Source organism: Oncorhynchus nerka, linkage group LG4 (assembly GCF_034236695.1).
Source record: "Oncorhynchus nerka isolate Pitt River linkage group LG4, Oner_Uvic_2.0, whole genome shotgun sequence".
Classification (NCBI taxonomy): domain Eukaryota; kingdom Metazoa; phylum Chordata; class Actinopteri; order Salmoniformes; family Salmonidae; genus Oncorhynchus; species Oncorhynchus nerka.
In genome coordinates, this window is record NC_088399.1 from 50457540 (window position 1) to 50472031 (window position 14492).

The window sequence follows — 14492 nt, forward strand, 5'->3', positions numbered from 1 at the left end:
TTCGTTTTCAACAGGACAATGACCCAACACACCTCCAGGCTGCATAAGGGCTATTTGACCAAGAAGGATCATCTTCCAACAGGACAACGACCCTAAGCACACAGCAAAGACAACTCAGGAGTGGTGTCCTTGAGTGGCCCAGCCAGAGCCCAGACTTAAACCCGATCAAACATCTCTGGAGGGACTGAAAAATAGGTGCGCAGCAACGCTCCCCATCCAACCTGACAGAGCTTGAGAGGATCTGCAGAGAATAAAGTCCTGAGTAAAGGGTCTGAACGCTTTTGCAAATGTAATCTTTTTTTATAAAATGTTATATAAATTTGCGGGGCATTGTGTGTACATTAAGGTGAAAACGATATATTTTAGAATAAGGCTGTAATGTAACAAAATGTGGAGAAAGTAAAGGGGTCTGAATAATTTCCAAATGCATTTTGTGTGTGTGTGTGTGTGTGTGTGTGTAATAATAATTTCTTTTACCGGTTATGATGGTTATTTTATTTTAATTTTATTTATTATTTACCTTTATTTAACTTGGCACGTCAGTTAAGAATACATTTTTATTTTCAATGACGGCCTAGTAACAGTGGGTTAACTGCCTTTTTCAGGGGCAGAATGATAGATTTGTACCTCGTCAGCTCGGGGATTCGATCGTGCAACCTTCCGGTTACTAGTCCGACGGTCGTCATCCATAACCGTAGGTTATACGGTAATTGTGCCAGCACTAGTTGCAACGAGCACTAACACCTATTCAGAACATTATCATGGAGAAGAGCTGCAACGGCTTGATTTGCCACTTGGTTTATAAACCCTCTGCTTTACAAAAAGCTGCCTGCCACACATGGCCCTGATTAAATCACCAGATTCCATTTGGTCTCGGACATAAACATTACTGACTCTGCCACGAACGAGCTAATCGAAACAGTTCCTTTTATGCCTTTGTCAAGCAGATTCAATTCTAATCTCTTGGGCATTGTTGGTGCTCTACAACATTTGGTCCCGAGTTTAACACTGGCACGGGGCTATACTCTCTCCTTACATCTCGGAGATACTCGCACACACCATGACAGAGCCAGAGGAGAGCTAAGAGGGGGCAGTCACCCCGTGAAGGAGCCCTGGATCTCTCCCTTTTGCTTTGTGATGGGAGGGATGGAGGGAGAGGAGGAAGGAAGGCCTTGACTGCATGCGTGGTGTTCTGGCATCAGTTCTCCCACCCCAGATGTTCCTCGTAAGCCTCTTGGACAACAGTTTCCTTTTTCTCTCTCCCGCTCTCTATCCAGCGAGCAATCGCTCTCTCCTCTCTCTCTCTCCCTATCCCCGAGCGGGGTAATAATCCAGCCATTTTATTCCCAACAGCTTGATTCACGACCGGTCCTGTGACCCCCAGCTCCTCACATAAACAATACGTGGCTGTTTATCTTTGTCAGAGCTTCCCTGGCTCCCGCCATGGCTTTATAAAGACGTCGCACAAACATGCAGCGGAAATGAGGAAGCCTCAAGATGAAAAGTCAAACAGAGAGAGCTCTGCACTACATCAAGTTAACCCTGGGTTCATCTGTCAGTCTGGTTGCAATATAGCAGGGATTACCCAGATTGAGACACGTGTACTGTGTTTATCCAAACCCAATGATGGCTATTAATCATTCCAGGGAGTGATGAAACTAGGGCTGTGGCAGATTGTCAAGCAAATAACTGTCTCAAACACATTTAGCATCTCCTGGCTTCCACGTATAGCCTACAAGCCACTGATGCAGACCTTTGAAACATCTACATTTTAAAAAGTCTAATAAATTAAATACATCACAATAAATCCATTATTTTATTTTAGACAGGTCTAAAGAAACATGATATGAAGAAAATGTAGTCTACTTCAGAAGAACAGAAAAGCATACTCTGCGTTGTCCTGATGTTAGGTCCTGATCTGGCTATGGGCTACACTAATTTAGCAGACAAGATGTGCTTCGAATTCCGTGGCATTATATTATAGTATGAAGAACACAACTGAATATAGCTGAATAAAACAGGATATTTGAGGGAGTATTTGAGGGAGTGTGCACATTCTGTGTTGTAAAAAAGAAACAGGTTTTCCTATAGGCTTAATTGGAGTTACTCCTGGCTGGGCACACCAAAGCACAACTCTTACATGGCTCTCAGTCACGTGATCGAGTCTCTCTCACAGGCTACAAGTGAAGACCGTCACATCTGGGACACAACTGCGCGCGTCTGAAGCTATTGGAAGAACTGTCCACATTTAATTTGTCAGCCAACAAGATGAGTTGGCCTAACGAACAGCAAAAGCACTAGCCTAGGTCAATCTACGATCCCCCATAGTATTCTATCCTGTGCGACACTTGCACATGCGATAGATCCCAAATTAATACAAACACCAGCATCCCTGTTTTTTTTTTAGTAATGAGGCTTACGAAACAGATCATAACATTTAGCTTAACATGTTGATTAACCGTTAGACTATTTGTTCAAATTATAAGTGCAGTAACGCGCACACGGCAATCGGCTAAAAGTGTTCAATTTGAAAAATAAAAGGAGCCGCTAGCCAGCACCTCGCCTAAATAGGTGTGCGTTTCTTTCGCCTCTAGATTAAAAGTGTTCCATTAGCAGGAAAATACCCTTCTCAAAAGTGACTGCAAATACGATTATGCATGTAACGCTTTTATTATAAAAAAAGGTACATTTTTATGGTGAACATTCGTCCTACACTCGCGCGCTGCATATGTATGCCAGTTAGGCTCGACACCCGTTGAAAAGCAGAAGAATGTTCTTAATTTTAAGTAGTAATTTGGCCACTTCAGTTGTGATACAAACGTTGGGCCATATGTCTTGATTCAAATACATTCAAAGGGTACAAGATGCGACTAACGATATGAAAAAAGTTGCATGCGCTGCTTAGTTTTTTTTCCGCAGGCTGTACACACTTCATCAGTCTCGCATTCTCAATTTGACAAGCATTTGATAATGACTTGAATTTCCTGGTGGCAAATATATCATTCACAAGTGATACGCTAATATTGTCACCCATCAGACTATTCTTGATTTAATCTGGTCTTTATATATACACTAAATAATATACAGCGTCTCAGACCACTTGACTTTTACCACATTTTGTTACGTTAGCCTTGTTCTATAATGTATTAATTCAAATCGTCAGCAATCTGCACACATTCACCCCATAATGACAAAGCGAAAACAGGTTTGTAGAAATGTTTGCAAATGTATTAAAAATGAAATATTTTATTTACATAAGTAATTTGCAATGAGATTTGAAATTGAACTCAGGTGCATGTTGTTCCCATTGATCATCCTTGAGATGTTTTTGCAACTTGAAGTCAATTGATTGGACATGATTTGGAAAGGCACACACCTGTCTATACAAGGTCCCACAGTTGACAGTGCATGTCAGAGAAAATACCAAGCCATGAGGTCAATAAAAATTGTCTGTACAGCTCCAAGACAGGATTGTGTTGAGGCACAGATCTGAGGAAGGGTACCAAAACATTTCCGTAGCGTTGAAGGTCCCCAAGAACACAGTGGCCTCCATCATTCTTAAATGGAAGAAGTTTGGAACCACCAAGACTCTTCCTAGAGCTGGCCAAACAACCAATCTCTGTGGAGATAGGAGAACCTTCCAGAAGGACAACCATCTCTGCAGCACCAATCAGGCCTTTATGGTAGAATGACCAGACAGAAGCCACTCCTCAGTAAAAATTACATGACAGCCCGCTTGGAGTTTGCCAAAAGGCATCTAAAGACTCTCAGACCATGAGAAACAAGATTCTCTGGTTTGATGAAACCAAGATTGAACTCTTTGGCCTGAAGTAGAGGTCGACCGATTAATCGGAATGGCCGATTAATTAGGGCCGATTTCAAGTTCATAACAATCGGAAATCGGTATTTTTGGGTGCCAATTTGCCGTTTTTTTTACACCTTTATTTAATCTTTATTTAACTAGGCAAGTCAGTTACACATTCTTATTTTCAATGAAGGCCTAGGAACGGTGGGTTAACTGCCTCGTTCAGGGGCAGAAAGACAGATTTTCACCTTGTCAGCTCGGGGGATCCAATCTTGCAACCTTACAGTTAACTAGTCCAACGCAACAACGGCCTGCCTCTCTCGTTGCACTCCACAAGGAGCCTGCCTGTTACGCAAATGCAGTAAGCCAAGGTAAGTTGCTAGCTAGCATTAAACTTATCTTATAAAATACAATCAATCATAATCACTAGTTAACTACACATGGTTGATGATATTACTAGATATTATCTAGCTTGTCCTGCGTTGCATATTATCTGACTGAGCATACAAGTATCTAAGTATCTGACCGAGCGGTGGTAGGCAGAAGCAGGCGCGTAAACATTCATTCAAACAGCACTTTTGTGTGTTTTGCCAGCAGCTCTTCGTTGTGAGTCAAGCATTGCGCTGTTTATGACTTCAAACCTATCAACTCCAGAGATGAGGCTGGTGTGACCGAAGTGAAATAGCTGGCTAGTTAGCGCGCACTAATAGCGTTTCAAACTCCACTCACTCTGAGCCTTGGGGTGGTTGCGTCCCTTGCTCTGCATGGGTAACGCTGCTTCGATGTGGTGGCTGTTGTCGTTGTGTTGCTGGTTCGCGCCCAGGGAGGAGCGAGGGGGGGGACGGAAGCTATACTGTTACACTGGCAATACTAAAGTGCCTATAAGAACATCCAATGGTTAATGAAATACAAATGGTATAGAGGGAAATAGTCCTATAATTCCTATAATAACCACAACCTAAAACTTCTTACCGGGGAATATTGAAGACTCATGTTAAAAGGAACCACCAGCTTTCATATGTTCTCATTTTCTGAGCAAGGAACTTAAACGTTAGCTTTTTTACATAGCACATATTGCACTTTTACTTTCTTCTCCAACACTTTGTTTTTGCATTATTTAAAGCAAATTGAACATGTTTCATTATTTATTTCAGGCTAAATTGATTTTATTGATGTATAATTTTAAGTTAAAATAAGTGTTCATTCAGTATTGCTGTAATTTTCATTACAAATTAATGTATTTTTTATTATTTAATTAAATTGGCCGATTAATTGGCATTGGCTTTTTTTGGTCCTCCAATAAATCGGTATCGCCGTTGAAAAATCATAATCGGTCAACCTCTACTAGCAACCTTGCGGTTACTGGCCCAACGCTCTAACCACTAGGCTTCCTGCCGCCCCTGATTACCGTGACTAAACAGTCACTTGGAATTTGACTGCCATCATGACTCGTTACCGCTACACCGGCGGTCACAAGGTCACCGTAACAGCCCTAGATGAAAAATAAAATGCCCCCATGAGTCAGTCAGTCACTAACATAATGATATGACCCGGTCTTTACTAATGTGACACAATCCCAGTCCTGGGTTTAGCCAGTCAAACAGGAGGGACTGAGGACGTTGGGAGATCAACTGGACACTTCATTCACTGGAAGGGGAATGCTATGACCGTACAGTGGGTTATGCTCCTCCATGAACTAAGATTATTAACAGGGACGTGCATCGTTCCCTTTCAAAACCATTTGATACATATCTACATACACGGGCTCCGATACGATACAGTAACACTGCGTTTTAGTTTGAAACGATCCAGTGTAATTCGGTTTGATTAGAAGAACGAATTGATGAGATTCGGTTCGATATGATTCAACGCGCTAACATTTTCCATTCCACATTAAAAATCTGCTGTTGATGGAGGGTATGAGTTGCCCCAATTAGTATGTAGGCTATAGCCAGATGAGAGTTGTCTCCCCGGCGGTAGCTACGGTTACTTTCATTCAGGTAAAACAATTTTCAACAGCGTATTTGATTCCAAAACATTACTTAGCAAAATACTTTGGTTGTCACTCAACTAATAAAGCCTAATATTGCGCAAGTCATTTTACAGAATAGGCCAACCTCATTGGTCAGCGCAAGAAGCTGCTCACAGCGCACAGTTTGACTAGGCCTGGGGATGTCCGGCATGCAAATGATTTGTAGATCAATGAGTGTCGACACAATTTCAATTACATGCTTAGTTCCACACGGAAGGTATAGTAATATGTGCAAAACATTTTAGTGAACCAGCGATTCTAACGTTTGAATCGATTTCCTAATCGATGGTTTGTGGTCCCGAGGACAGATGCACTCGTAACCCGGACCGATGTATATCTGTGAATCTTTACATCCCTAATGATAAAGTAGTTGCTAAGTAATTAACAGAAGGCTTTTTTAAAAGGAGTATTACCCAGCGGAAGTCTTTGCCATCAAACTTGCGTGCGTTGGTGAACAGGACAGTGCGGGCGGGCATGTTGATGCCCATGGCAAAGGTCTCTGTGGCGAACAAGGCCTGTGGAGAGAGGATAATATCACATTCAGCATACTTACTCCTATTGAAACACAAAGCAAGGCCTTCGGGTTATAGCCTTTTCACACTACAGAGCTGAGATGAGCAGAGCTGTACTGGCCTTGTTATGCATCCATAATAGTTGCTGGAACGACAATATCCGAGCCAGCACAGAATAGTGAGTGAAAACGGTTGGTATAATCCAGGTGAGCTCCAGACAGGCCTACCTTGAGAAGCCCCTCAGAGAACAGGATCTCGATGGTTTCCTTTAGGATGGGGAGCAGTCCTCCATGATGAATCCCTATACCTCTCTTCAATAGAGGCAGGACGTGCTCCACCTGGAAACACACAGCAAGAATAATCAGACATTTGATTAACAACACATTTCTTGTCAACGGTAGCACAAAGATATGCCAAAGATAGCAGAACAAAGCCAAAGCTGGCACAGTCTACAATAGAAGTGAAGCCTTACAACAATCAAGTAAGATCAAATGTATACAAAAGCTGCTCACACTACATGAGGCAGCAATCCATCTTAAGGACAATCGAAAGAATGTGCCTGTCCTCCTCTGACCCTAGCAGAGCCGCGATCCCACATGGTCGTGACCGCTAACATAGCATAGCAGCCTTCTCCTGACATCTGTACTGCTCTACAAAATAACGACCACCACTGAGTCTAACGAAACTGCACTATGAGAGACAACCGCACAGAAGAACAAATCCAATACAGCCTGAACTTACGGCATCAAGGGAACGAAAATACTGTGTGTGTGTGTGTAAAATCAAAGCCACCAGAAGGAGCCACAAAGAGAGTGTGGAAACTTTTACAGTGCCCTCTTAAAAAGCTACTTATATAGAACCTCCAAAATAAACTCAGCAAAAAGTCCCCTTTTCAGGACATTGTCACTCAAAGATAATTCGTAAAAATCCAAATAACTTCACAGATCGCCATTGTAAAGGGTTTAAACACAGTTTCCCATGCCTGTTCAATGAACCATAAACAATTAATGAACATGCGCCTGTGGATCAGTCGTTAAAGACACTAACAGCTTACAGACGGTAGGCAATTAAAGTCACAGTTATTAAAACTTAGGACACTAAAGAGGCCTTTCTACTGACTCTGAAAAACACCAAAAGAAAAATGCTCAGGGTCCCTGCTCATCTGCGTGAACATGCCTTAGGCATGATGCAAGGAGGCATGCTGCCCAGTCATGTGAAATCCATAGATCAGGGCCTAATGAATTTATTTCAATTGACTTAATTCCTTGTATGAACAAAACTCAGTAAAATAGTTGAAATTGTTGTGTTTATATTTTTCAGTATATTTCCAAATCAATCAATGAGAAGTACTCACCTGGGGCAGCTTCTTGTCATCGTCTGACAGACAGTCTATGGCATTGTTGAACACCTCCTCCACCAGCTTCTTCTCTTCATCTGGAAAAACAAACGGAACAGATTTACATATTCATTCACACATTTAATTAACAAATCAGACTTGTGTATTGTGCATTCTGCCACCTGACCGATAGAGGAGTCACTCAAAAGCTAAACGTTATCCTTCTGACAGAGCAGGGAGTGTGTTTTGTTCTGTCCGAGGCCAATGTTGAATACTTTGTAGAAATACAGAAAAGTACTCATGCTTGATATGGATTCAACGTCATTGGAAGACAAAGTCGTTTGGATGTGATAAGACTAAGTCTTAGTTTCTCAGCCATCATCCAACCACAATTCGATGGTGTAAAAGAAATCGATTGAGAAAGAGATGCGGAATTCAGCCCCATTCTGTGTGATTCATGCAGGCTTTGTAGGTCTGATGCAGATCTGATTATCATTTCCATATATTCCACACCACAAAGACTAAGCCACAGGTGTCAAACTCATTCCAAGGAGGGCTGTGTCTGCACTTTCACGCCTCCCTTGTACTTAATTGACCAACCAAGGACACTCATTTGTAGGAACTCCCCTCACCTGGTTGCCTAGGTGTTAATTGGACAGGAAATAAACAAGCAGACACTCTGCTCTCAATGGAAAGAGTTTGGTGTAAGCCAATGTGCATCAGAGTGTGCCTCTCCTCACCCTCCACCCAACTGCCTGTCACAGATGTAGGCCTAACCAGAACTGACTCTCTAGTTGAGAAATGGTTCCTCAGGTTATAGCTAGAGGACGACTGATTAAATCGGCATGGCCGATTAATTACAGCCGATTTCACGTTTTCATAACTATCGGTAATCGGCCTTTTTGGACGCCAATTATGTCCGATTACATTGCAACCCATGAGGAAACTATAGGCTGACCACCTGTTACGCGAATGCAGCGTCAAAAGGACCGTGTGGCTGCGATGAGCCACGGTAAGTCGCTAGCTAGCATTGAACTTATCTTATAAAAAACTATCAATCTTCACAATCACTAGTTAACTACACATGGTTGATGATATTACTAGGTTCACTAGCTTGTCCTGCGTTGCATATGATCAATGCGGTGCCTGTTAATTTATCAGCGAATCACATCCTAATTCAACTTCGCCAAACGGATGATTAAACAAAAAAACGCAGTCGCAAAAAAAAGTACATTCGTTGCACAAAATGTACCTAACCACAAACATCGATGCCTTTCTTAAAATCAATACAGAAGAATATTATATTAAACCTGCATATTTAGTTCAAATAAAAGCATGTTAGCAAGGCAATATTAACGAGGGAAATTGTGTCACTTCTCTTCCATTCAGTGCAAGCAGAGTCAGGGTATATGCAACAGTTTGGTCCTCCTGGCTCGTTGCGAACTGTGTTTCTTCCTAACAAAGACCGTAATTAATTTGCCAGAATTTTACCTTATTATGACATAACATTGAAGGTTGTGCAATGTAACAGCAATATTTAGACTTAGGGTTGCCACCCGATTGACAAAATAAGGAATGGTTCCGTATTTCACTGAAAGTTTCCGAATTTGACCATATGAATGACCAAAGGCTCGTATTTGTGTGTTTAATATAATTAAGTCTATGATTTGATATTTGAGAGCAGACTGGCTGAGCGGTGTTAGGCAGCAGCAGGCTCGTAAACATTCATTCAAACAGCACTTTGCGAGCAGCTCTTAGCAATGCTTGAAACACAGCTCTGTTTATGACTTCAAGCCTAAAAACTCCCGAGATTAGGCAGGCAATACTAAAGTGCCTAAAAGAACATCCAATAGTCAAATGTACATGAAATACAAATGGTATAGAGAGAAATAGTTGATGCGTCATAATTCCTATAATAACTACAACTTAACTGGGAATATTGAACCACCAGCTTTCATATGTTCTCATGTTTTGAAATGTTTGCTTTTTTACATGGCACATTATTGCACTTTTATTTTCTTCTCCAACACTATGTTTTTCCATTATTTGAACCAGATTGAACATGTTTCATTATTTATGAGACTAAATAGATTTTATGTCTTATATTAAGTTAAAATAAAAGGGTTCATTGTTCATTCAGTATTGTTGTAATTGTCATTATTACAAAGATATATAAAAATCGTCTTGATTAATCGGTATTGGCTTTTTTTGGTCCTCCAATAATCAGTATTGGCATTGAAAATTCATAATCGGTCGACATCTAGTTATTGCTGTTAAGTGTCCATAGTAAGGCTGTGCCATGGTCCACTGCTCCCCGAGAAGGCCTACACTGCAGTGAGGACAGTCCCAGGGCAGCAGTAAAACCACATGGACCAGAATGACAGAAGGAGAGAGCAAGCAAACAAACCACAGCCTACGGGTAGGCCACTTGGCTTACGTCAGCTCTCTGGCACTGGGCCCAAACGTAAACACTTTCAAATACACACACGTAGACCTACACATACACACACAAATGCATTTCCACACACACACACAAACTAGTTTCCATCACATGGAGATAAACTCATCTCAAGAGTGATATAATATACACATGGATACCGTTTTGGCTCAGAGATCTCATAACAGAAACAGTCACACGTTAAACTCTAAACACACAACTGCCATGCGACTACGGGCACAAGAGGTGCCTGAGTAGTGTGTAAAGTAGAGTGGTGTCAGCATGACCACACCAGCAATCCATAGTAACCAGGTCAGCACCAGAAAAGTATTCTAATTAATTATAAAGCCCATCTGTCTGATATACTATTTATATAACAGTGTGACTTCATCAGATAACCATTATATATTGAACAAAAATATAACGCAACATGTAAAGTGTTGGTCCCATGTTTCATGAGCTGAAATAAATGACGTCCGAAATGTTCCATACGCACAAAAAGCTTCTCACATTTTGTGCACAAATTTGCTGCCAAGATAATCCATCCACCTGACAGGTGTGGCATGTCAAGAAGCTGATTAAACGGCATGATCATTACACAGGTGCACCTTGTGCTGGGGGACAGTAAAAGAGCACTAAAATGTGCAGTATTATCCCAACATAATGCCACAAATGTCAAGTTGAGGGCGTGTGCAATTGGCATGCTGAATGCAGGAATGTCCACAAGAGCTGTTGCCAGAGAATTGAATGTTCATTTCTCTACCATAAGATGCGTCCAACCTTTTAGAAAACTTGGCAGTGCGTCCAACCGGCCTCACAACCACAGACCACGTGTAAACACGCCAGCCCATACTTTACATTAGCGGCGGAGATGTTGAAAAAGTGTTCTCCAGCGCCAAGTAAGACAACAGATGGCAACCTATGATTAAAAAAAGCAAGCCATTTCATATTCAGGAAATGCAGGACTGATATTTTGATGTGCAACCTGGCGAATTTGACGACATCTTGCTAAAGGCTATAATATGGATTAGGATAAGGTCCTACTAAAACTTCACAGCGCTACTTGATGCAGGCATATCCACTGCAAATGGAGCGCCCTGCACTGGTCTGACTACAGCCTACTCCGGTTGTAAAGTGGTGCTATGTAATCTATATAAAAAAGATATAAAAAAGTTAAAAATACATAATGTACTCAAGTCCCCTAACTAAAACAATGTTATTTGCTTTAAAAATGTACATTTTTTCCTACAATAGCATTTTGAGCAACAGTTATATGCTTGTGCGTCTCAGAATGCATCTCTACCACCTCCGTGCCCGGGAGAGGGATTGAGAGTTCGCAGCAGACAGTGAAACAAGCACAGGCAGATACTTTCATAGCCTACGCAATATGAGTCGTGCTCTCATTGTTGAACAAATAACGGTTTGAGAACAATCTACCCGAATATTGTGTCGCAAAAAGCACAGAAAGTTAGACGGGTAAGAGGAAGGCTGCGTCGGTAATTTTCGGGTTTATCGTCAAAGTTCTAGTCAAGTGGCCCGATCCAGTGTCACACAGCTTCCTTGCATGCAGAGTAAGCCATGCAGGCACCATAAGCCGCGTAAGTAAGCCATGACCGACAGTTCCATAAACACAGCCTAGAAACAAATATGTCAAAAGATTAAAGCCCAGTCAGTTCATTAATTAAAAGAGAGCGAGAGAGATGGAGAGAGAGAGAGTCAGAAGGGGAAGTGGAACGTGGCTCCAATTAGGCTACTACCACCCTCTTACACCACAGAGACATAATATAGCTAGCCTAAACCTGAAGCTCTGTTTCTATAAAGACTACAAATACGAAACTACGTCTTATCCCACAACAGTGCTGCAGCTTATTAAAAAAATAAATTAAACGCTCATCTATTAAGTAATGTGATAAACAGGCATTAGGTTCAGAAGAGAGCAAGACTGAAAACAAAAGTATGACTTTCCATCATATAGGCACGTCACTCAAGCGAGAGCACTACCACCGCCTAGATAGGTCTTGAGGAATTCTTCGGAAAATCCTCAGTATAAACCACACCTCGTATAGTCAGATTGTTTGTTTGTGTAAGTAGAACATCTTACACCAGATGTGTCAGTGTGTTGCAAACCAAACGAACGAGAAACGCACAACGTCAAAATATTTGCTCGGGAACTGGAGCACATGCTCAAGTCTACTCCATTACAAACAGAATCCTCCTGTGGTCAGGATGGGGGGGGTAGAAACCTCTGTTGCCAAGGGCCTGGCTCTAGCCAAGCCAAGAGAAATCTGCTCCATCTTTATCAATACACTGTCGTCTCTCCTCCCTCCAGAGACTGACCGGGCAGATGAGAAAGTACAACACCCATATTCATATCAACTCGATGAGAGATCGTTCACATCATGCCCAGTGGAAAGAGAGCATTTGGCGTTCTTGGATGTTATAACTGACTTCATCGAAATCGCACACAAAAGCGTGACGATTCGCCAGCTACGCAGGGCGGACTCTGACACGCGCGTTCTTCACAGTTAGGCCTAACCAAATTAGATCTGCAGCCCAGATTCATCCTGCTGCTCAGGGTCATCTTGCAAAGAATCAGCACAGGCTGCATAACCTACTGGCAAAGAGTGTGTAGTCAAGTATTGGGGGGCAAATCTATGGCAGCGTCTGAAGTGACACCCTATTCCCTATATAATGCACTACTTCCAGTGGCGATGACTCAAATGGCACTATATAGGTAATAGGGTGCTGTATTGACAGGATGCCATGCATTTCTGAGTGGTATGTGCGTTCACATCAGCGGATTTAGTTAGTATCATCAGTCACCCCCCCCAAAGAGAGCGAGAACAGTGAGATGTGTACAGTTAATAGAAAACATAACATTGAATGACTTGAATGATGCCGATTATTAAAAACACCCCTAGCAAACTTCATGACATATACCTGCCCCACCCTTCGAGGGAGTACATGATCGACTTCATTCGGCACCAAACAGAAGGGAGGGGGGGAGACACACTACCTGAACGTCTCCAATTAAGGAACACCCTTTTCCGTGGGAAAAGCGCTTTGCTACGGTGTGCCCTAATGAATTTCCATTGGGGCACGGTGTTACCCACATCACTCATTGAAGGAGTAGCTACCGCTATTGAAGTCGAGCTTGGACACCTGCGGGGAGTATCGTTAGGCTATTAAACTGTATATTATTATGGGGATAACTAATACCTGTGTTGAAGTCGAGCTTGGACACCTGCAGGGCGTAGGCCTCACACTCCTTCTTGCTGAAGCTAAAGATGATGACCGGCTGGAAGTTCCGCTCCATGATCATTTTAACAATCTTAAACACGTTGGATGGCCCTAAAGAGAAACACAACCACGTTGAGAACAAAAAAGAGCAACCATTTTGAAACCCTAATTTAGATGACACAGAATCCCCTGACAAAACTACTCCCACAAATACTTCCGCTATTCTAAAATGACATAATGGTTTATCGGTCTTAGTCACACACACACACACCTCGTGTCCCTCCTTTGCGCCCCTTGGGGTCCCATTTTCCCCCTCCGCTACTGCCTCCAGTGTCACCAGTGTCTCTCAGCACCTGCATGGCCGTGTTGAAGTTGTCCTCCCTGAACTCTCCCTGGAGGAGGAGACAAGTCAAGCAAAGGAGCAACAGCCAACTTTAACCCGACAGTACACCAGGCAGACAAACTGGCCCCATTTCACATTCTGCAACAAGCTGACTAAGATCAAACCACAACTCAGGTGGGTCTTGTTTTATTCCCTGTACCCTTGGTAGTGAGATTGTTGTGTGTTCAGTACCTAATGAGAGTAAACTCTCGCCTCATTTTATTTGTTGAAAGTGTGGAATATGTCAGTGATGCGGGAGGCATTCTAATCACAAATCGTGCGCGGGAATCTTGGGATATTATGCACCTGGCCCCATTGTTCAGGAAACAACACATCGAGCTATTCCTGGAGGTGTGACTGGTCCGCACTCTAAGCTACTAATTGTATGTTTAGCCTAATACCTAACAGCATGTTTAGTCACTGACCGACATTGTGCACCAAACCTAAATAAGTGAGAGGAGTTCTGTTTGTTTCCCGGCACAGAAAGGCATTCTGGGCTGGGTTTCCAATGAGCATGGTAGCACTAAGATGATTTAAATTCTACTGAAACTAAATTGACTAAAGATTATCTTAGTGCTATGATGCCTTTGGGAAACCCAGCCCTGCTCAACACAGCACTAGATTATCTTTTTGGCTACATCTATTCAATTATTGTACAAGGAACCAAATGAAGTATATTTCCACTGACATTATCTCTGTGTGTGTGTGTGTGTGTGTGTGTGTGTGTGTGTGTGTGTGTGTGTGTGTG

At 42.3% G+C, this 14492-nt stretch overlaps 1 protein-coding gene across 1 annotated transcript in view; it reads right to left on the bottom strand.

Moving 5' to 3' along the window:
• The window catches only part of LOC115127087 (exosome RNA helicase MTR4), a 49234-nt gene that overhangs the window by 29926 nt on the left and 4816 nt on the right, over positions 1–14492 (bottom strand). The window contains exons 9-13 of the mRNA XM_029656727.2: positions 13634–13754; positions 13342–13473; positions 7704–7783; positions 6577–6687; positions 6251–6352 (exon numbers count right to left, since the gene is read on the bottom strand). Coding sequence (XP_029512587.1) covers positions 6251–6352; positions 6577–6687; positions 7704–7783; positions 13342–13473; positions 13634–13754 — 546 coding nt within the window. The remainder of the gene's footprint in view (positions 1–6250; positions 6353–6576; positions 6688–7703; positions 7784–13341; positions 13474–13633; positions 13755–14492) is intronic.